The sequence below is a fragment of the Dasypus novemcinctus genome, chromosome 23, assembly GCF_030445035.2.
Source record: "Dasypus novemcinctus isolate mDasNov1 chromosome 23, mDasNov1.1.hap2, whole genome shotgun sequence".
In the NCBI taxonomy this organism is placed as follows: Eukaryota; Metazoa; Chordata; class Mammalia; order Cingulata; family Dasypodidae; genus Dasypus; species Dasypus novemcinctus.
In genome coordinates this window covers 62,381,149-62,401,068 of record NC_080695.1, presented here as the reverse complement: position 1 = coordinate 62,401,068, position 19,920 = coordinate 62,381,149, and the positions used below count along the sequence as shown (strand labels likewise).

The 19,920-nt window shown below is 55.8% G+C and overlaps 1 protein-coding gene across 1 annotated transcript in view; it reads right to left on the bottom strand.

Annotated features, from left to right (window-relative positions):
• LOC131275554 (uncharacterized) overlaps nucleotides 1–19,920 on the bottom strand; it is a 109,234-nt gene that overhangs the window by 50,732 nt on the left and 38,582 nt on the right. Inside the window, 14 exon segments of the mRNA XM_058286234.1 lie at nucleotides 1,681–1,893; nucleotides 2,852–2,976; nucleotides 4,096–4,279; nucleotides 4,938–5,028; nucleotides 5,899–6,359; nucleotides 9,016–9,060; nucleotides 9,062–9,104; nucleotides 9,194–9,348; nucleotides 10,672–10,675; nucleotides 10,903–10,961; nucleotides 10,963–11,032; nucleotides 14,972–15,061; nucleotides 15,064–15,114; nucleotides 15,117–15,150. Of these exon segments, the coding sequence (XP_058142217.1) occupies nucleotides 1,681–1,893; nucleotides 2,852–2,976; nucleotides 4,096–4,279; nucleotides 4,938–5,028; nucleotides 5,899–6,359; nucleotides 9,016–9,060; nucleotides 9,062–9,104; nucleotides 9,194–9,348; nucleotides 10,672–10,675; nucleotides 10,903–10,961; nucleotides 10,963–11,032; nucleotides 14,972–15,061; nucleotides 15,064–15,114; nucleotides 15,117–15,150 (1,625 nt within the window).

Below are 19,920 nucleotides of genomic sequence, written 5' to 3'. Positions count from 1 at the left end.
CAGTTTTTTTTTTTTTTTTTTTGAGGTACTGGGGCCTGGGATTGAACCTGGGACCTCGTTCAGGTTCGATGTGGGAAGCCGGCGCTCAACCACTGAGCCACATCGGCTCCCCTCAGTTGGTTTTCTCATTCGTTTGTTTTTGTTTTTAGGAGGCACTGGGGACCAAACCCGGCACCTCCCACGTGAGAAGCAGGCGCTCGACCCCTTGAGCCACATCCACTCCCCAGAGCTGTTTTATAATTAAACGAAATTGTGAATATAAAGTACTTGTTCCTGGCTCATAATCAGCGACTGACGCGTGCTCTTAGGGTGAGAGATGGAGAGGAAACAGCCCCGAGAAGCCCGTTGTTAAACTTCTTGGAGAACCAGGGTGGGGGAGAGGGTTCTTCTCACGCGATGTGTTCTTTATATGACACCGTGAAGGATACTGCATTTGCTCATCAGCATCGGGACAAGAGCATCCGCCTTTCCTGGTGCACATGGACACAGGTGTGTGAATGAGTGTTTCACTTATGGCCACTACAAACAAGGCCCCTAGTTGGTTTCTTTCTTTGCACTGGCTGCTAGGAAGCTCAGAGTCAAATCTAATGCTCGCCTCCAGAAATCATGACGTAGAGGACCTCATGGCATGCATTTTATTTACTGCTGCAACTTCCCATTTTTTCTGTTTCTTTTCCCTGCACCCTTTATGTATTATTTTAAATCTGGAACAAGTGTTGGCAGGCTATGTCCCACAGGCAAATCCAACCTCCCACCTGTTTTTGTAAATAAAGTGTTACTGGGGAAGCGGACATGGCCCAGTGGTTAGGGCGTCCACCTACCACGTGGGAGGTCCACGGTTCAAACCCCGGGCCTCCTTGACCCGTGTGGAGCTGGCCCATGCGCAGTGTTGATGTGCGCAAGGAGTGCCCTGCCACGAGGGGTGTCCCCCGTGTAGGAGAGCCCCACACGCAAGGAGTGCACCCCGTAAGGAGAGCCGCCCAGTGTGAAAGAAAGTGCAGCCTGCCTAAGAATGGTGCCGCACACACGGAGAGCTACACAACAAGATGACACAGCAAAAGGAAACACAGATTCCCGGTGCCACTGATAAAGATAGAAGTGGTCACAGAAGAACACACAGCGAATGGACACAGAGAGCAGACAACTGGGTGGGGGGAGAGGGGAAGAGAAATTTTAAAAATTAAAAAATTAAAAAAATAAAGTGTTATTGGAACACAGCTATGCCCATTTGCTTACATATTGTTAATAGCTGCTTTCAAAGAACGAACGTCCCACAAAGCTAAAACTATTTACCTGCTAGCCCTTTCCTGAAAGGTTGCCAACTCCTGACCTAGAGCAATATACATACTTTACAATCTGCCTCAAATGCTTTTTAGACTGGGGATAAAACAGACGCTAGGACAGATGGATGAACAGACAGCTGTAGATGATAAATCTGGAGACCAGGCTATCTGGGACCGTATCCAAAGCCTGTGTGTCCTTGAGTTCATGCCAAGGCTGAGGACAAAGCTGGGACTGCAGAGGAAAAGGGAACTAGCACTTCCTGGGAACCGGAAGGTGCGGTCCGTGGAAAGCCAGGCTGGGAAACCTCACGCAGGCCACGTGGACGTCTCAGGACAACCAGCCCTCAGCCCACGGAACTCCCGGCGTTCCCCCTCGTGGGCCCCCCGGGTCCCTTACCTTGCCGGGGTGACCCTGCCCGACAGCCGCAGCTCCAGAGCCCGGGGTGCCCCGTGGACAGCCTGGCGCGGGAGGACGCTCGCCCTGCGCCCCGGCTGCCCCTGCGGTGTCCTGGCTGGCGTCGGCCTCAGCAGGACCAGCTCCCTGCCGGATGCTGCACACACGTGGTGCGGTGGAGGCTGCGCTCCGGGGGCGCCTGGCAGCCACCTGCACCTAGGGGTGGCGGGAGGGGGCTCTGGGGTGGAGCCAAAGGGCCCGTGGGAGCACAGGGTGGGGCGGGCGGGCGCCATTCAGAAATGCCTCCCCACCCCCTCCAAGCACCAGGGCGCTGCTGTGGGCTGAACTGTGTCCCCTCCAAAGAGATGCCGGGGCGGGGTGGAGCCCCAGGAAGAGACGAGCCCCAGGCCAGGCTGCCCACGCTGCAGAGGCAAAGACGCTGGCAGGGAGGGACCCGTGGCCCTGCTTCACCTCGCAGCAGCTGAGTGGGGGCAGAAAGCACGTGTTACGGTGCCACACATTGTACTTTCCATGATCTTGCGAGCTTTTACCCCAAATAACTCCCCTAATAAAAGCCAAAAAAGAGTTACTTGGAAGCGGATGTGGCTAGAGCAGCTGGGTGCCCACGTACCACATGGGAGGTTCTGGGTTTGGTTTTGGTGCCTCCAAAACAAGATGAGCAAGACAGCGAGCTGACGCAATGGGCTGGCACGGTTAAGGTGACACAACGAGGAAACACAACATGCAGGGAGTGGAGGTGACTTGAGCAATTGAGCACCTCCCTCCCACATGGGAAGTCCTGGGTTTGGTTCCCAGTGCCTCCTGAAAAGACAAACGACAGAGAGAGCACACAGGGAACAGACACAGAGAGCAGGCAGCGAGCACAAAGAACGAGGCAGGGGGAAGAATAAATAAATAAAATAAATCTTAAAAAAAAAAAAGAGAGAGAGAGATGCTGAAGTCCTAAGCCCTGGGACAGTGACGGTGCCTTATTTGGAAATAGGGTCTCAGCAGCTGTGATGAAGATGAGACTGTGCTGATGAGGAGGGGCTCGAGTCCTACAAGGGGGGACAGCTGGAAGATGGTCAGGTGCAGATGGAGGCAGAGATTGAGTGACGCCGCCCCAAGCCAAGGCATTCTGGCAGCACCCACCACTAGGAGGGGGGCACGGCACCCCTTCTCCTTCACAGCCCCCAGAAAGAACCAGCCCGCCGACATCCTGGTTTTGGACTTCTGGCTCCGGAGCCGTGAGAGTAAATCGCTGTGGTCTGAAAGCCACCCAGGTGTGGTCATCTGCTCCTGGGGGGAGGAGGGGGCTGCGGGGGGGAGGCCGGCCCCTCGCCCCGGCTCTGGGGGCCTGAGCCCTGGGCCTTTCCTGACCTGTGCCTCCATTTCCCCTGGTACCGGGCAGCACTCGGTCTAGCCTGGGGGCCCTCAACCCAGGCCGTGCATGAGGATCACAAGGGGCCTCCCAGCCCGGTCAAGCCGGCACCTCTGGGTGGGCGTGACAACGTCCCCAGGTGCCCAAACGTCCGTTAGTGGCTGAATGGGGACACAAAACGGGGCTGTCCATCAAGGAAGTACCAGGCGACCTTGAAAAGGAACAACTTGCTGACGCTTGCCCCAGCTGGACGAGCCTCTGAACCTTGAAATCATTTATTTGCAGTTGCCAGGGCTTGGGGTGGGGGGTGACTCTTAATGGGTAGGGGGCGTCCTTCGGGGAGATGGAAAGTTCTGGAACTAGATGGAGGTGATGCTGCACATTGAGAATGTACTACCGTAAATGCCACTGAAGTGCACGCATTAAAATGGTTAAGACGTGAACGGCTAAAATACGTGTATTTACCACCATCGTAGACACTTAGGACTCCCCCGTGACCCCACGTGCCGCTGCGTGGGGAGCCCGGGCTGGCGGGCCCCTCTCCCCCGGGCCTCTGTGGCCTTCGGGGTCCCACAGGGCACCCTTTCTCCACGGTGCGATATCACCCCTGAGGGGACAAAAATTCGTTCTTGGGGGTGGGCAATAGAAATATTTCTCTTTTTACGTATAAAGCATAGACATACCTGCCGTACACAAAGAGAAATAGGAGTACCTCGGTGGAATCACATTGTCACGGGGAGGCGATTAGGAAACACTTGAAAAGGCTCCTTGGGGCACGATCATGAAAACAAGGTGGAAAAGCAGTGGTGTGGGATGGTCTCACGGGAAAGAGAACAACGGAGAAGGCAGAGCTCCTGCCCCACCCCACCCCACTCGACCGCAGAGAAGATCCACACAGGGCCCCGCAGCCTTCGAGAACAGCCCTGCAGTGGGGACCCAGGCGCCCCGGCCTCCCAGCTCCCAGCCGACCCCGCCCCGGCTCCAGCCCCGGGACCTCCACGTCTGAGCCCTGGGACCCCCCGGCCAAGCCGCCTCACCCTCCACCTCCTCAGGGCCTCGTCGGCAAACGGGTGCCGCGGCCGCGCGGGTGCCGGGGCTGGCAGGGGCGCACCGCGGCAGGCGCGGGGAGCAGAGGGGGCGCCACGGGCCCCGGCGACCTCGGCCTCTGGCTGCTGCCCGGCGACGGCGGCTCCTCGGAGCTGAGCTGCCAGCGGCTCTCGGCTGCGCGGGGAGTTTGGGGGCCACCGCAGGCGCCCAGGGCCAAGGCAGCCGCGACGTGCCCCGGGTTTAGAGCCGCGGCCCCATCCCCGCGGCGGCGACGCCTCGGCCAAACGCGCACCGGAGAAGGCCCGGGGTCCTGAAGTCGCTCTCGGGCCCCCCGCGAGGGTCCGAACCCTGCGGCCGCGGCTGCGCGCTGGGTCCCCGCCCCTCCCCTGCCGCGCCCCCCGCGCCGCCGCCTGCTCGCCCGGCCCGGCCCCCACCCCGAGGTCTCAGCCCGCCCCGGACGGCGGGACCCTCTGTCCCCCGAGGCGCAAAACCCTCCAGGCGCCCACCCCACGCCGGGCAGAAGAGCCTCTCGGCTGCTCGCGCCCAAGCACCGGGCGCGGTTTGGAGGAGCACGTGGCTTCGCTCCGTTTTCCAGGGTGAAAGGTGAACCCCTCCCCACCCCCCACTGCCACCCCCAGGGAGCCGAAGCCCTTCCGGCGCGACCCCCAGGCCAGACGTCGCGCTTGGACCCCGCCCCCCCCCCCCCCCCCCCCCGCCATCTGGTCCTGCTTCCGGGGGGCCGCGTGGCCGCCCACGCGCACGGCTGCCCTTCCCTCCGCCTGTCCTTCCGTCCCCCGTTTCTGGGGCGTCCCGGAGGGACCGGCGCGCTCACCTGGAGGCCTGGAGGAAACGGGGGCCCCTGGGGTGTCGGAGATGGAAGGAAAACGCCACGTGGGAGTCGGGCCGCTCAGCTGCGGGGAGACCTGCAGGGAGGGGGCCAGAGGGAGCCGAGGGGGCGCCCGGGACGCGGCGTCCCTGAGCTGGCCCAGGCCCAGGCCCAAGAGCAGCGGCCTCGACCCCTCCCCCTTCTCAGCCTCCCCCCTCCTGCTGCGGTGCCTGCTGGAGCCCCCCCAGTTCCTCCCTGGTGTGGGCCAGGCAGCGCCCTTCTGGCTTTGCAATGATCACCCTACTTAGTCCTCACCGCTGCCCGCCGGGCTGGTGCTATGGCAAAGCCTGAGGCTCAGAGAGGCTAAGTAATTCACCCAAGGTCGCACAGCAGCCCTGGAGGGGGGATTTGACCTTGAGATATATATACGATGCTAACGGCCCACTCCATGGTGAGCATGGGTCTCTAGTCCCAGTACACAGCAGAGACAACCCCTAAACGATGACTACGTGAGCGCGCAAATGGACAGACATACCCACAGCCGCTGTTAAATAGTCACCAACCCACATTGCCTCTTCCTCCGGGACCCACGGCTAAGGCTGTCCTTCCCAGATTCCCTGGTGGCCAGCGTGGGTCACGGGGTGAGTGCTGGCTCGTGGCATGCGGCCGGAGTGACGTGTGCTGCCTGTGGCCCTGGCCGGCCAACGCCTCCCGCGTGTCCCCCGCCTTCTCCCCCCCCCCCCGCTGGGCACAGCCTGCGTCCCTGCGCCTCCTGGACTTCAGCATGCCGGGGGTAAACCTCCCTGGCAAAGCAAACTCCGGGCCTTATACAACAGTCAGCCCGTCCCGAGGACCCGCGCGCACTGCCCGAGTCAAAGGCTGAGCCGTCCAGCCCCCCATGCCAGACGGGACACTTGCCCTCTAACCTTAAAGCCCCCCCTCGGCAAGGGAGCCGCTTCGCCCCCACACTGCGACGTGGCCTTGTGGTTGACGGCGGCTCCCGCGTCCACGCCGCAGCCGGTCGCTCCCCGGGGCCTCTGCCTGAAGGCGCCGTGCCCCTGCGGGCGCAGGGCCCGGGGAAGGCTCAGCTGGAAGGAAAAGGCAGCGCCCTTTACTCCCGCCGGCAGTCGGGCTCCGCGTGGCGGGTGCTGCCCTGGGCGCGGGCCCTGGGAGGAGCGGGCCGCGTGCACAGACGGGCCACGCTGGGTTTCCCCGCGCTGAGAGCCGTCGCGGTATGGACAGCTGAGGTGCAGCACGACCCTCTGGTGGACTTTCAAGGTGGCCTCCACCTCCCGGTTCCCACCTGGGCGTGCGAGAGCCGGAGGCACGGGAGAGACGGTTAGGGGCTCGCAGAGGCCGCCGGGGGCCCAGCCGTCGGGAGGGAGAGGATCCAAGGTGGCGGGTGAAGGCACGTCTACGCCGCTCCCACTTGCAGGGCAGTAATGGGGTCAGGTGCGTGTGAGGCCGTTCAAGCAGGGGCAGTAATGCCAAAGGGCGCGGGGAGGGGGGCGGCGTGGGTTGAGGGGGCGACCTGGAGCCCTTGTTTAAGGGTGCCCTGGTATCAGTCGGTCGTGTTCACCACCGTTTCCTAACACTCAGGGCGAGCCGGGCGCACGCTATGTGTGTAATAAATATTTAGAAGAATGCAGAATCACTAAGTATAGCCCGAAACCCAAGGTCTAAGCAGCGCTGGAGTGGAAGAATATTTAATTCATAAGATGGGAGGCTGGATAAGCCCCCCGTGCCCCAAAGATGTCTGCGTTCTAAACCTTGGACCCTGCAAATATGTCATCTGCTGTGGGACTTTGCAGATTTGATTAAACTGAGGATCTTGCAATGGGGAGATTATCCGGGTTGGTCCAATGTAATCCCAAGGGTCCTTATAAGAGGGAGGCAGGGGGGTCAAAAAGAGCCTGGAAGATGCTACTCTGCTAGCTCTGAAGACGGAGGAAGGGGCCATGTGCCAAGGAACACAGGTGGTCTCTAGAAGCTGGAAGAGACAAAGGAACGGAATATCCAGAGGGAATGCAGCCCTGCCAGCACCTTGATGTTAGCACAGTGAAATCCGTCTTACCTCCGGAATAGTAAGATCGTGTATTTGTGTTGTTTTAAACTACTAAGTCTGTGGTAATTTGTTACAGCAGCAATAGGAAACTAATACACACAGTTAATCATTTCGTCATTCAACAATCATTCCATTCCTGCCACATGCCAAACACACCTTTCCCATCTGTATTGATGGAGAAGTTTAAAATGCCTTGGCACAGCGGTCATCATCGGTATGCATCTTTAAATGAATACATGGCTTTTTTTAGAACCAAGATGAAGGGAGGAAAAAAGAAAGATCCAAGAGAGGAGAAAAATGTGTGTCATTAAACAAAGACCTGGTTAAAAAAAAAAAAAAAACACAAAAAGAGCAGGCAGCCAAATTAAATTAAATTAAAGGGACCATCTACTTGGTTCAAGCCTAGTGTCGGGTGGGATTTTAGGTCCTGTTGTGGTCAGATCTGATTCTTTTTTTTTTTTTTTTGTAAGAAGCAGAAATCTGGGTTTTGTTCAAAATCTTCTGACTTTTAAATGTTTAAAAATTCAGAAATGTTGCGCAGGCCAAACGAAGCACATCTGCAGGGTAGATTTGGCCCATGAAGCGGTTCTGTGCTCTCCGGTTGGAAAAAAGCCAACACTCTTGGGAGCAATCTCTGCAGCTGTTCCAGGCTGGCACCCTGCCCCGGCTTCCCCTCCGGAGCTCCAAGGACTTCATCTCCCAAGCCTCAGGGAGCCGCTTGCAGCCCCGATGAGCTGATGGAACGTGAGGCCCCGAAAGGGTGGGTGGCGCGGCTCCACAGCTGGGGCCATGCTCTTTCTGAAAGGCCTTTGTCTATGCTGCAAGGGCGAAATCATCACCATCTTCCTGGTTCAGGGCTTTGCACACAGTAGGTGCTCAATGAGTGCTTGCTGGAGAATGGGCTTATCTCCCAGATCTTCTCTTCCTCCTAAAGGGGCCAGATGTGATGAGGGCCTACTCGGCATCAAGACTTAAACGCCCAAGAGATGAATATTTCATTTTGATCCTCACAACCACTGCAAAAGAGAGGGGGGCGGCTGGCCCCATTTTACAGACAAGGAGACTGAGGCCTGGAGACATGAAGTAATTTGCCAGGGACACTTAGACAAAAACGAGTTTCACCTGTAGGAAGACAGATACCAAGACACTCTAAGTCAAGAGTCAGCAAACTGGCTCGTGGGCCAAATGGCATGGTTTTACAGATAAAGTTTTATTGAAACATGGCCACAACCATTCCTATGGATTCACATGGACTCACAGCCTATTGTGTAGGCTGCTTTCCTCTACAACGGCAGGGCTGTGTAGTTGAGACAGAGACCACGTGGCCATGAAAGTCTAAAATATTTACTCTCTGGTCCTTTACAGAAGAAGTTTGCTCCAAGTGATGGTCTACAAAGGACCTTAAAGAGCCTTGAGGCAGCACCTAATCATTAAGCACCCACTGTGCACCAGGCTCTGTGGCTACAACAGCCCATAAAGCAGACGCAAACCTCTCGTGAATCTTACAGATGGTGATTAGTCAAGAATCACATAGAACTATAGCTGAGCACTGTGATGGGCTAGAAGCAGAAGGCGTAGGGTGTTCTGAGCCGGCGGAGCTGGGGGGTCCGGGAAGAACACATGGTGCTTGAGCTGATCCCTGAGCGACGCGCGGGAGTGAAGGAGGCAATGAAGCGAAGGAGAGGGTGACAGCTGCAGAAGATGCAAAGGCCCTGAGGCAGGAAAGAACCGAGCTAGGAAATAAAGGAGGCAGCAAAAGGGAGAGGAGCCTGCGGGGGGGCGCGCTGGGAGGGTCGGCAAGGCCAGAGGTCAGGACGTGCGTCTATCCCGAGAGAAATTGAGGGCTTTAAGCAAGGAAAGAGCCTGATTTATTAGCTTTGGGAAAGGCTCCTTCTGGCTCTCAGGTGGGTGGAAGGTGGGTGGGCAGAGCAGAATAGAGAAGGGAGTGGCTGTCAAGACGACAGCGACTTAAACTGGGGGTGGCTGGGGTGGAAAGGTCTCTGAAGTGTCCTCACTGACAAGTGCTGGTTCCAAGCCACTGCACATCCCTCCACGCTCTGGGGACGGCCTTGCGCGGTACGGGTGGGTCAGGCCTGCACAGACCTGGGAGGGACAGCAGCGCACACACACGCACGGGTGAGTCAGCGGGCCCGGGGGGCCCGCCCGCCTGCTCTTGGGCCCTGCCCCGGCTGTGCCCGGAGCCCACTGTGGTAGCCCAGGCCTGTGGTCTGCAGGGTCTCCTCTCGGCCGTTCGGGATGACCCTTGTCTCCAGGGAGTAAAGCTGGGGTGGCTCCTCCGCGGCGAAGGTCAGCTGCAGGAGGCTCCTTGGGATGGGCAGATCCGAGGGGTGCCTGGCATGGAGAGGGGACGGCAGGCTGAAGCCCTGCGAGCGGCGGGTGGGGCCGGTGGGATGGCGGTGCGCAGGCTTGCAGAGCTGAGACTTCCTCCCGGGCCTTGGGGATGTGCTGATCGAGAGCCATGCGCCACCGCGATACAACCTCTGGCCAGCCCAGGAGGAAGGCATGGCTGGGTCACGGTCCCCACTGGGCAGCGGAAGCTCAGGAAGACAGCACACGGGGTCTGGAAATGCCCAGCCTGGGGCTGGGACTCCCAGCTCGGCCACCAGTTAGGTGACCGATGCTGGACAAGGAACTTGGCTTCTCTGTGCCTCAGTCTCCCCATCTGTAAAATGCGGGTGAAGTAATGATCCCTGCCTCAAACGGTGGTTGGGGTCACTAGAGATAACATACATGCGGACAAGCTAGCTCCCTGTCCTGTTCTCTGCTGTTTTCAAGTGTCTAGAGCACACAGTAGGTGCTCCGTAAATACAAATGAAATAAACAAACTAGTGAGAGCTCTGCAAATGGCAGCTGATGGTACTTGTTAAGGCTACTTTTATTTTGACAGGAAGGGGCTTGTCTAAGGTGCAAGGTCACACAGTTAGTTGATGCGCAGCTGGAGGTCAGGCTAGGTCTGCCGATTCCTGGCCCATGCTGTTCCCTGCACACAAGGAACAGCCTTTCTAACCAGCTGTCCCTGTAGGAAGCGAAGTGCTCCCCCGAGCAGCTTTTAGGCAGGGGCGAATGGCTGATCTCAGTCCTGCTCAAGCATCCTACGGAAGGGGGTGGGGACTTGGGGCTTGGAAGGGAGGTGGCTCTTCTCCTGGTTCCGGGGTCTCCCTGGCAGTGCGTGTCCTGCCCCCCACCACCCCCCTCCCGTGACCCTCTGTGCCAAGAAGAAGAAGCTCGGGCAGTGCCACATGTGATATCTCACCACCCAGCCCGGCAGGGGCGTGGGGCCTGCCTCCAGCACGAGGGTCCCAGAGGAAGGGGCTTTATGCTCCTAAGGAAGAAGGTCCCCCGCTTCTGGGACAACTTGCTGTTGGGCTCCAGTTCCTCCAGCTCGCCCTCCAGCTGCAGGCCCCGGGCGCCGGTCCCCAGAGCCGTCGAGGACACGTGCATCTTCCGAGGCTGCACAAGGAGCCAAGCTGCGCACCCTGCCCGGGCGCTGCCCTCCGCCCCAGGAAGGGCTGCCGAACCGGCTGTAGCCTCCTCCCCCCGGCAGACCCCCTCGGCAGGCCCCTCCACCAAGGCCTCCCGGGCGCCCGGTGGGAAATGAAGAACTTGGACTTCCCGCCTCAAGGAGCTCAAGCTTGGCTCCCGGGTCTGGCTGACCAGGCTAGAGATGAAGAAACTGAAGCTCAGAGAGGCCCCAGGCCATATGCCAAGTCAGTGGTGGTGCTAGGGCACGAGGCCCTTACACATCATAGCGGGGAGGGAGGGGACCCAGGTGAGGGATTCGGGGTCCCTCGACAACAGAGCCCACGGCCCAGGCCACATGGACCCTCACCTGCCCCCATGCCTATGGGCTGCTGTGAGGTCGGCTCCCGCCGGGGCCCCCTCGACAGCAGTGAAGGCTCTTACGGTCCTGGCTGTTCTCGGCGCAGATCTCACTCTGCACTGCCATTCCAGGCCGACTCAAGTTCATTGTGGCTGCAGAAGAGCTCTGCCCCAAGGCTGTCACCGTGGAAATCTGCTGTAAGGCAGGGAAGGGGGAGAACAAGGCCTTTGCACGCCCATGACCTCCTTGTGGGATGCTCTTTCACTCCTTTTCCACTTGGTGAACTCCTACTCATCCATCAAAACTCCTCCAATGCCATCTCTGCAGGGCCTTTCCTGACCGGCCTAGGCAGAACTGATTGCTTCCTACAGGGCTTTAAGGAGAGAGGAAAAACTCCTCTCCATCTCCCCGACCCCAAGCAGAGATACCGCCCTTCCCCCTTCCCCCTCTTCAGCTCTCAGAGAGAATATGAGCTCGCTGGGCCACTGTCACTGGCTAGCAGGGTCTCTGTGCCTTGAGGGGCACAGGCTCACACCCAGGCTTGATGTGCATCATGGCCCTGGGAAGCCCCCGGGATTTGAGCTTTTCAGGGGCTGGGGAAGGGGGTGAGCCCGCGCAGCCTTGTCCTGGCTGTGTGTGGAGGAGGGTGCTGCTCTGAGCCTTGACAAGGGTGTCATTTACGCAGGTACAGGCACTTGTCAAATCGCACCAAACGGCTCATGCTACAGCAAGGACGGACCTTGAGCACCTTATGCGAGTGAAATAAGCCAGACACACCAGGACAAGGATCGTGTGATTGCATGTGCACAAAATATCTAGAAAAGGCAAATGCATAGAGACAGAAAGTAGATGAGAGGCAACCAGGGGCGGGAGGAGAAGGGGGTGACTGCGTAATGGGGATGGAGTTTCTGTTTGGGGTGATGAAAAAGTTCTCAAAATTGATGGTGAAGATGGTTATAGAATATTGTGAAAGTAATTAAGGCCTCTGGATGGTAATGACAAAGGTAAAAACGGTGAATTTTATGTGTAGGTTACCATAATTTTTCAAAATCAAGAAAAAATCAACTTATATTAAAAATATTTCATCAAATGCTACCCCGAGATTTGTGCATTTCACTTTAGTTAAAAATATGCAGGCTGAAATATTTAGGAGTTGAAACGTACTGATATTTACAATTTACATTGAACTGCATAAAAAAATAAGTTGCGTGGCGAGGTGGAGAGATGTGAAAGGGCAAGCAGAGCAAACATCAGTGTGGAATTAGGAGGGCGAGTGGGTGTTCACTGTATAGTCCTTTCAACTTTCCTGAGTGCTCGAAATTTTTTCTTAATAAAAAGGAAAACAGAACTGGAGGCAAAGGTTGGAAAAAGAAGCTGGAGGAGGGCCCGTGAAGTAATAAATACTGTGTCACTTCTCTGGGCATGCACATCGATCATCTGTAAAATGGGTATAAGACACCGACCACTGGGCTTTGGGACCCAGTGAACACTTGTTAGAGTAGGTGCCGTCACCGTCCTCGCGAAGCTGACGCTCAGGCAACCCTTCCACGGTGAACTCAACCAGGTCCAGAAGGACCCTCATGTTGTGTGATGAATAGTCCAATTAATTCAGGGATTCAGTCAACAAACATTGCTCGAAGCATCTGGGATTTGGAAGAGCACAAGCAGGCACAGTCCTGCTCTTGTGGAACTTGTAGCCTGGAGGTGGTGGAGGAGGGGGACAGATCTTGAACGAGGAGACACATGAATCAATATCTAAGTACGACAGGTTGAATGCTTTGAAGCAATAATAAAGGGCATTTGGTTAAGACAGGACAGGTTGGCGAAACCTCCAAGAGGAAGGAACAAGTTAGCCGAGACCTGAAAGAGGAGAAGTAGTTGCTCAAAGGGAGGGCAAGCTACTCCTGTGGAGATGGGAGATTTACCATCTGGGGAAACTGAGGTAGAGAGGTTTGGATGCGAGGACACCAGACACGGCAAGGACAGTAGGTGCGCTACCAAGCTAAAAGCAGGGAGATGCGGGAGTCAGAGCAGCCCCATCCCCTGGTCTGCTGCTACCCTCCTTGGCAGAAGCTGGGAAAACTGCTCCACAGAAGAACAGAATGGCAGAAGAGCAAAGGTCCATAGACACGGAGTGCGGCCTCAAGGCGAGCCGGGCTCGTGCAGCTGAGGGCAGGGGGAGGGAGGAGGAGATGTGATGTGGGGCCTTTGGGGGACTTGGAGTTGTCCTAAATGACACTGCAGGGACAGATGCTGGACATTCTATGTCCTGCCATAACCCACTGAATGTACTGGGGGAGACTGTGCGCTACGATGTAAACCACTGTCCACGTGGGCAGCAGTCCTCTTATATTTTTTGAATGTAACATTTTTTGTGATCTATGTATCTTCAAAAAATACAATAAAAAATTGGTGGGGGTGGGGGGTGGGGAATGGGATATATGGTAACCTCTTAGGTTTTTAAATGTAACATTTTGTGTGATCTATTAACTTTAAAAAAGATAATTAAAAAAAAAGCAAAACAAAACCAAAAAACTGTAAAACCACCTTAGAGAACCAATGTGGCTCAGTGGTTGAGCACCAGCTTCCCATGTATGAGGTTCTGGGCTCAGTCCCCAGTCCTGGCACCTCAAAAAAAGAAGGATTATTTTATAAGATGGACACTGAATGACAAAAGAAATAGTGAAAATAACGTATAGTGACTCCGTTATTAAGCAAGAATTGGAGTAGGAAGACTTGGGGCCGAGCATTACTGTTTTTGTTATGAACATTAACACTTTTGAGGGAAAAATTTCAAGTACTTAGAAGAGTGAAGCGGATTTGGCTCAATGGATAGAGCGTCCACCTACCACATGGGAGGTCCAGGGTTCAAACCCAGGGTCTCCTGACCCGTGTGGAGCTGGCCCACGCACAGTGCTGATGCACGCAAGGAATGCCCTGCCATGCCGGGGTGTTCCCCGCATAGGGAGCCCCACATGCAAGGAGTACGCCCCGTAAGGAGAGCCGCCCAGCGCAAAAGAAAGTGCAGCCTGCCCAGGAATGGCGCCGCCCACACGGAGAGCTGACGCAGCAAGATGATGCAACAAAAAGAAACACAGATTCCCAGTGCCGCTGACAAGAATGCAAGTGGACACAGAAGAACACACAGCGAATGGACAGAGAGAGCAGACAACAGAGGGGGAGAGGAAAGGGAGAGAAATAAATATGGGGAAACAGACTTTGGCCCAGTGGTTAGGGCGTCCGTCTACCATATGGGAGGTCCGCGGTTCAAACCCCGGGCCTCCTTGACCCGTGTGAAGCTGGCCATGCGCAGTGCTGATGCGCGCAAGGAGTGCCGTGCCACGCAAGGGTGTCCCCCGCGTGGGGGAGCCCCACGCGCAAGGAGTGCGCCCATGAGGAAAGCCGCCCAGCGTGAAAAGAAAGTGCAGCCTGCCCAGGAATGGCGCCGCCCACACTTCCTGTGCCACTGACGACAACAGAAGTGGACAAAGAAACAAAAGCAGACAAAGAAACAAGATGCAACAAATAGACACCAAGAACAGACAACCAGGGGAGGGGGGGAAATTAAATAAATAAATAAATCTTTTTTTTTTTTAAAGAAAATAAATAAATAAATAAATAATAAATCTTTAAAAAAAAAGAGAGTAGACCGCACAATATATGGAGGCCCCATGTAACAATCACCCAGCTTCAACAATTGCCAACTCATAGTCTAATTTCTTTTTAAAGTTATGTATACGTATTAATTTAAAGGGCAAACTGTGGTAAATCCATTTTTTCAAGTGAGTGAAAGAATGTTTCAGAGAGCAGGAATGGCGAGTGCAAAGGCCCTGTGGTGTGTTGGTATGTCTGGGGAAGAGAGAAGAGACCAGTGTGGCTGCAGGACAATGGACAATGGGGACAGCGGGCTAAGACGAGGTCAGAGGAGGCAGGGCCTGCTCACGTGGAGCTTTGTTAGCCAGGGCGAGATGTCGGGATGTAATTCTAGCACCACGGGATGTAGTGAAGATATGCAGGAGCCTGCCAGGCCAAGCAAGAGGGCAGGGTGTTCCAGGCGGTGGGCAAAGTCCGAGCAAGGGCCTGGAGAAATCAGAACTGTTAGCCAGGGAGGCCTGGTGGCCGACACTCATTCACCTTCCCACTTCCACAGGGCGGCCCGGGACGCGTCCTTCCCCGGCAGACCGGCCTCCACGGGCGGCCTCCCATTGTGCTGCACCTTCAGGGGCCGCTGCTCTCCACGCGGGGCTGGCGGAGGCTCGAGAGACGCACCTGCATCCCGTGACCACCTGCCTCTCGGGCACCTGCAGCACCAACTGGAGAACGCCCACCCAAGATGCTAACTGGGTCACGCTGCGCCCCCCATCTAGAATGCTCCGCTGGCTCCCCACGACAACCAGGGGTTCAGCCTGAGGTCCCCGGCTGTCCTGATCCGCACACCTCAGCCTTTATACTCTGACGATAGAGATGAGCAAGTAAAAATCTGCCCAGTCACTCATCAGCCTGGAATAACAGATAAGCCAGTCACAGTTAGCAGGCAACTCTGATCCTTCGCAGGACATGCCCAGGGTGTAAAGCGGTGTCACAGCTCCCTGCTTTGAGCGAGTGCTGCCTATTTATTCATCGAGAAATCTGTTCTATAAAATCACTGACCACCAGAACGACTTAGCTGTTGGGAAGGATTTTGGTCAGAATGTGACATCCCACTCTTGCCTGGAAGAGCTAAGTCACTTTGACCCAGAGGCTCAGGCTTGATTTCCAGCCCAGGCGCTGGGCTTCAGAGAAAGGTTTTCTGGACACAGTATTTCGCATCTGCCTTAGATTCATAGTTTCCAAGGAAACAGGGCCCTGGGTCCATTCTGCAGACCAGACCTGATGCTGAGTCATACAAGCCCTGCACTGCTGTCAAAACTCTGCTTCATTGAAATGTTACCGAACTCCACACTTCCCCAAGTCCCAGGACTGCTCCTTTGCTGGCGAGATGGCCACGGTTCCTCTGGCGTGTGCTCTCCTTTGTGCAACGAGTCCGAAAACCTGTCCGTTGGATTACACATCGTTCCTGGAGGTCATGAGCCGGCCAGGCTGGGACACGGGGGGGCAGCCCCTGTCACATGCTCTGCGCAGTTTCCAGCTGCCTGGCTCTGTGCATATTGTCCCCCTGGCTTGAATGTTCTCTCCTCCACTTTTCTTTTTTTTTAAGATTTACTTAAATCTTTGCACTTGCTGCGTCTGTTTGTCTTCCACGTTTCTCTAGGAGGCACTAGGAACTGAACCCAGGATCTCTGATGTGGGAGGGAGATGCCTAATTGCTTAGGCCACCTCCACTCCTTGCTTTTGTTGTATCTCTCATTATGTTTGTCTTCTTGTGTCTCTTGTGGCAGCTTGTTGTGTCAGCTTGCTTCGCCTGCACGTCGCGTCAGCTCTCTGTCTTGCTTATCTCCTTCAGGAGGCCCTGGGAACCTCTGCTCCCTGCTTTGTGGGTCTCTCATTATGTTTTCCCTCTTGTGTCTCTTGTTGCATCATCTTGTTGTGTCAGCTTGCCACATCTGCCCATCACACCAGCTTGCTGTCTTCTTTAGGAGGCACTGGGAACCGAACCAGGGACCTCCCATGTGGTAGGCGGGAGCTCAGTCACCTGAGCCACAACAACTCCCTCTCCTTCACTTTTACTGAGCCCACTGTCCTTTCCCACAATGGCCTGTGCTTGCCTTGATTGATATTTCTGTCACAATGTGGATGTAATTGTGGGTTATTCTTTTTAAAAATAATAATAGTGGTTTTATTGAAATATAATACATATACCATAAAAACCACCATTCTAAGTATACAATACAGTGGTTTTTAGTATATTTACAGAGTTCTTTTTTTTTTATTTTTTAATCTATTGCCCTCCCTTCCCCCCACACACACATTGTCTGCTCTCTGCGTTCATTTGCTATGGGTTCTTCTTTGCTTGCATCACAGAGTTCTAACACCATCACCACTATCTAATTTTAGAATATTTCTTCACCCCCAAAAGAAATCCTGGCTTCATTAGCAGTTGCTCCCCACTCCCCCCTCCCCATGGCCCCCGGCACCACCAACCTATCCTCTGTCTCTACGCAGTTGCCCATTCAGGACAATTCAAATAAATGGAGTCATATAATACGTGGTCCTTTGTGGCTGGCTTCCTTCACTTAGCATAATGTTTCCAAGGTTCATCCACGAGGCGGCACGTGTCAGAGCTTCTTTCCTTTCATATCGCTAAATAATATCCCCCCCAGGCTACATTGTGTTCATCCATCCATCTGTTGATGGACATTTGGGTTGGATCCTCTTTTGGGCTACTGTGAAAAATGCTGCTATTAACATTGTATACAAGTATTTGTGTGGACATATGTTTTTAGTTCTCTTAGGTACCTAGGGGTGGGATTTCTAAAATATATGGTAACTCTATGTTTAACATTTTGCAGAACTGTCAAACTTTTCCAAAGCAGCTATACCATTTTTTAAAAAGATTTATTTAATATTTCTCACCTGCCCTCCCCCCCGCCGCCCCGTTGTCTGTTCTGTGTCCACTCCGTGTGTTCTTCTTGTCTGCTTGAACCCTCCGCAGCACTGGGAAACTGAGTCACTTTTTTGTTGTGTCATCTTGCTGCATCAGCTCTCCACGTGTGTGGCACCACTGCTGGGTGGGCTGCACTTTTTTTTTTTTTAAGATTTATTTATTTATTTATTTCTCTCCTCTTCTCCCCCCCACCCCGGTTGTCTGTTCTCTGTGTCTATTTGCTGTGTCTTCTTTGTCCTTCTGTTGTTGTCAGTGGCACGGGAATCTGTGTTTTTTTCTTTTTGTTGTGTCATCTTGTTGTGTCAGTTCTCCGTGTGGGCGGCGCCATTCCTGGGCAGGCTGCACTTCCTTTCGCGCTGGGCGGCTCTCCTTACGGGGCGCACTCCTTGCGCATGGGGCTCCCCTACGCGGGGGACACCCCTGCATGGCCCAGCACTCCTTGTGCGCATCAGCACTGCACGTGGGCCAGCTCTACACGGGTCAAGGAGGCCCGGGGTTTGAACCGCGGACCTCCCATGTGGTAGGCGGACACCCTAACCACTGGGCCACGTCCGCCACCAGAAGCAGAACTAAAGAAAAGGGAACAGAAGAGGGTGAGAGCGGCACGGCCTCATGGGCACGACAGGGGCAATCTCCTTCTGGAATGTGTTTCCGTGAGCACTTGGACGTTCAGCTGGACTGCACGGGCCAGAGGCTGAAGTCCTGAAAAACCCCCAGGCCAGGGGGCCAACAGCCGCCACTCCACAAGCCCCCACCCCGCGCCCACTTCACCCAGCGTCCCCTGCAACGCCCCGTGACGAGCCCCTGGAGCAAACGCCTGGCACAGCCTGGCTCCAGGCCGCCCGGGCCACGGTGGGCATCTGGTCGGGTCAGCCGGTGCCCGGGCCAGGCCGTGTGCTCAGGACTTTAAAGGCCCCATGCACTTGGGGCCAAAGGGTGAAAGGCGTTTCCTGCTGTGGATCAGAATCACAGGAGGCTGGAAGGGGCCGTGTGGCACTCGGGGGAGGCCTGGGCCACAGAGGGGAGGAGGAGGGTCTGGGGGCTTGAGTAGTCGCTACGGGTGGATGCCGAGCCATTTCTTAAACGGGCTGTTAATATTGGGGTGCTTGGGGTGACGGGGTGACAAAGCCCCCCGGAGCCCGGCCTCTGAGCGGGGGGAGGCAGGAGAAGAGGGTCCCGCGCCCACCCGACGGTGGGCCTGGTGGCTCAGGAGGTTGCGCAGCGACGCGGGGAAGGCTGGCTGCCCGCCACCCGGCGAGGGTCCCCGCGAGGATGCCACCAGCCTTGCCTCCAGCCGGGCCTTGAACCGCTGTGCCCCCTACCCGCCGCCGGCCGCGCTGGCCCTGGGAAGACCCCACGTCACCGGGGGGCGGTCTGACCCGCGGGCCCAGACGAGGGACGGCGCGGGGGCCGCCTCCAGCCTGGCCCCCCAGCACTGGGAACTCTATTTCCGAACGGGTGATCCGAGCTAGAAGCCGGGCTAAGGCGGAGGAGTGAGCAGAGAAAGTAGAGTATACAGAAAACTGGGCCTAGTCCTGCAATCTGAGAGCCGGACATACATCCACACTCACCCCCCACCCCACCCGGGGGAACACCCTAGCCCCCTACAGCTCGGCTAGCTGCCAGTGTTCCACTCTTGTAACCCGACTGCGTTTGTAACTTGCTCGGTTGTGAACACCCCAGCCCCCTGTGCTCGGCTAACTGCTGACGTGTCATTCCTGTGACTTGCTTGGTTTGCTTGTTCAGCATTAGAAAGCAAAAATTCACCAAGAAAATTCCTTCTAAGCGCGTGAACACTACCCCCCCCCCCCCGCATAGACCCCTAGGAAACCCCAGTTCCCCTGAGCTCGGGGCCCCCTCATCTGCTTAGGGGGGAGGGCGCCCGGCCGTGAATAAAGGCTCTCTAAGTGTACACCTCCTGGGCGTCTAAGTGTCTGACTTATGAAGTGATCCCACTTCAGGAGCCCCTGTCCCTCCCCCACCCCTCGTCCAGGCTATCGGGGAGTAAGTCCCAAATCCAGCACTTTAAAAAATGTTGGGAGCAGTCAAGACGAGTATACACTGAGTTCAGCAATGCCAGTGACATGGCCGCCAGAGCGGAGCCCACTTCCTTGTTCTTCTTCCTCCCCGCTCCTTTGTTCTCCGTTTCCCGCCACTGCCCGGGCTGATAAGGCAGTGCGCAGGCACAAGGCGCGAACCTGAAGTCTGCCTTCCACCCCAGCAACAGCAGCCACCAATCCCTGAACCCTGCCACTTCCCCCAGCAACAGCGACAGCCAATCCCTAGCCTCCACCTCCTCGCCCACCGCTCCTCCCCTTCCCAAGAGTATATATGCTTTGTTCCCTCAATAAAATTTTGCAGCTTGATCAGAACACTGTCTTGCTGTCATTCTTCGTGTCTCTTGTCCCACCATTCTTTCTCGGCAGGTTTCAAGCCCTCGTTACCGTCCCGCGGGCCGGGACAAAAAAAAATAGTACATTTTAAAAAATACTTCATTTTATGTGCCACTTTGTTGCTGTTATTCAATTGTCTTGTAATT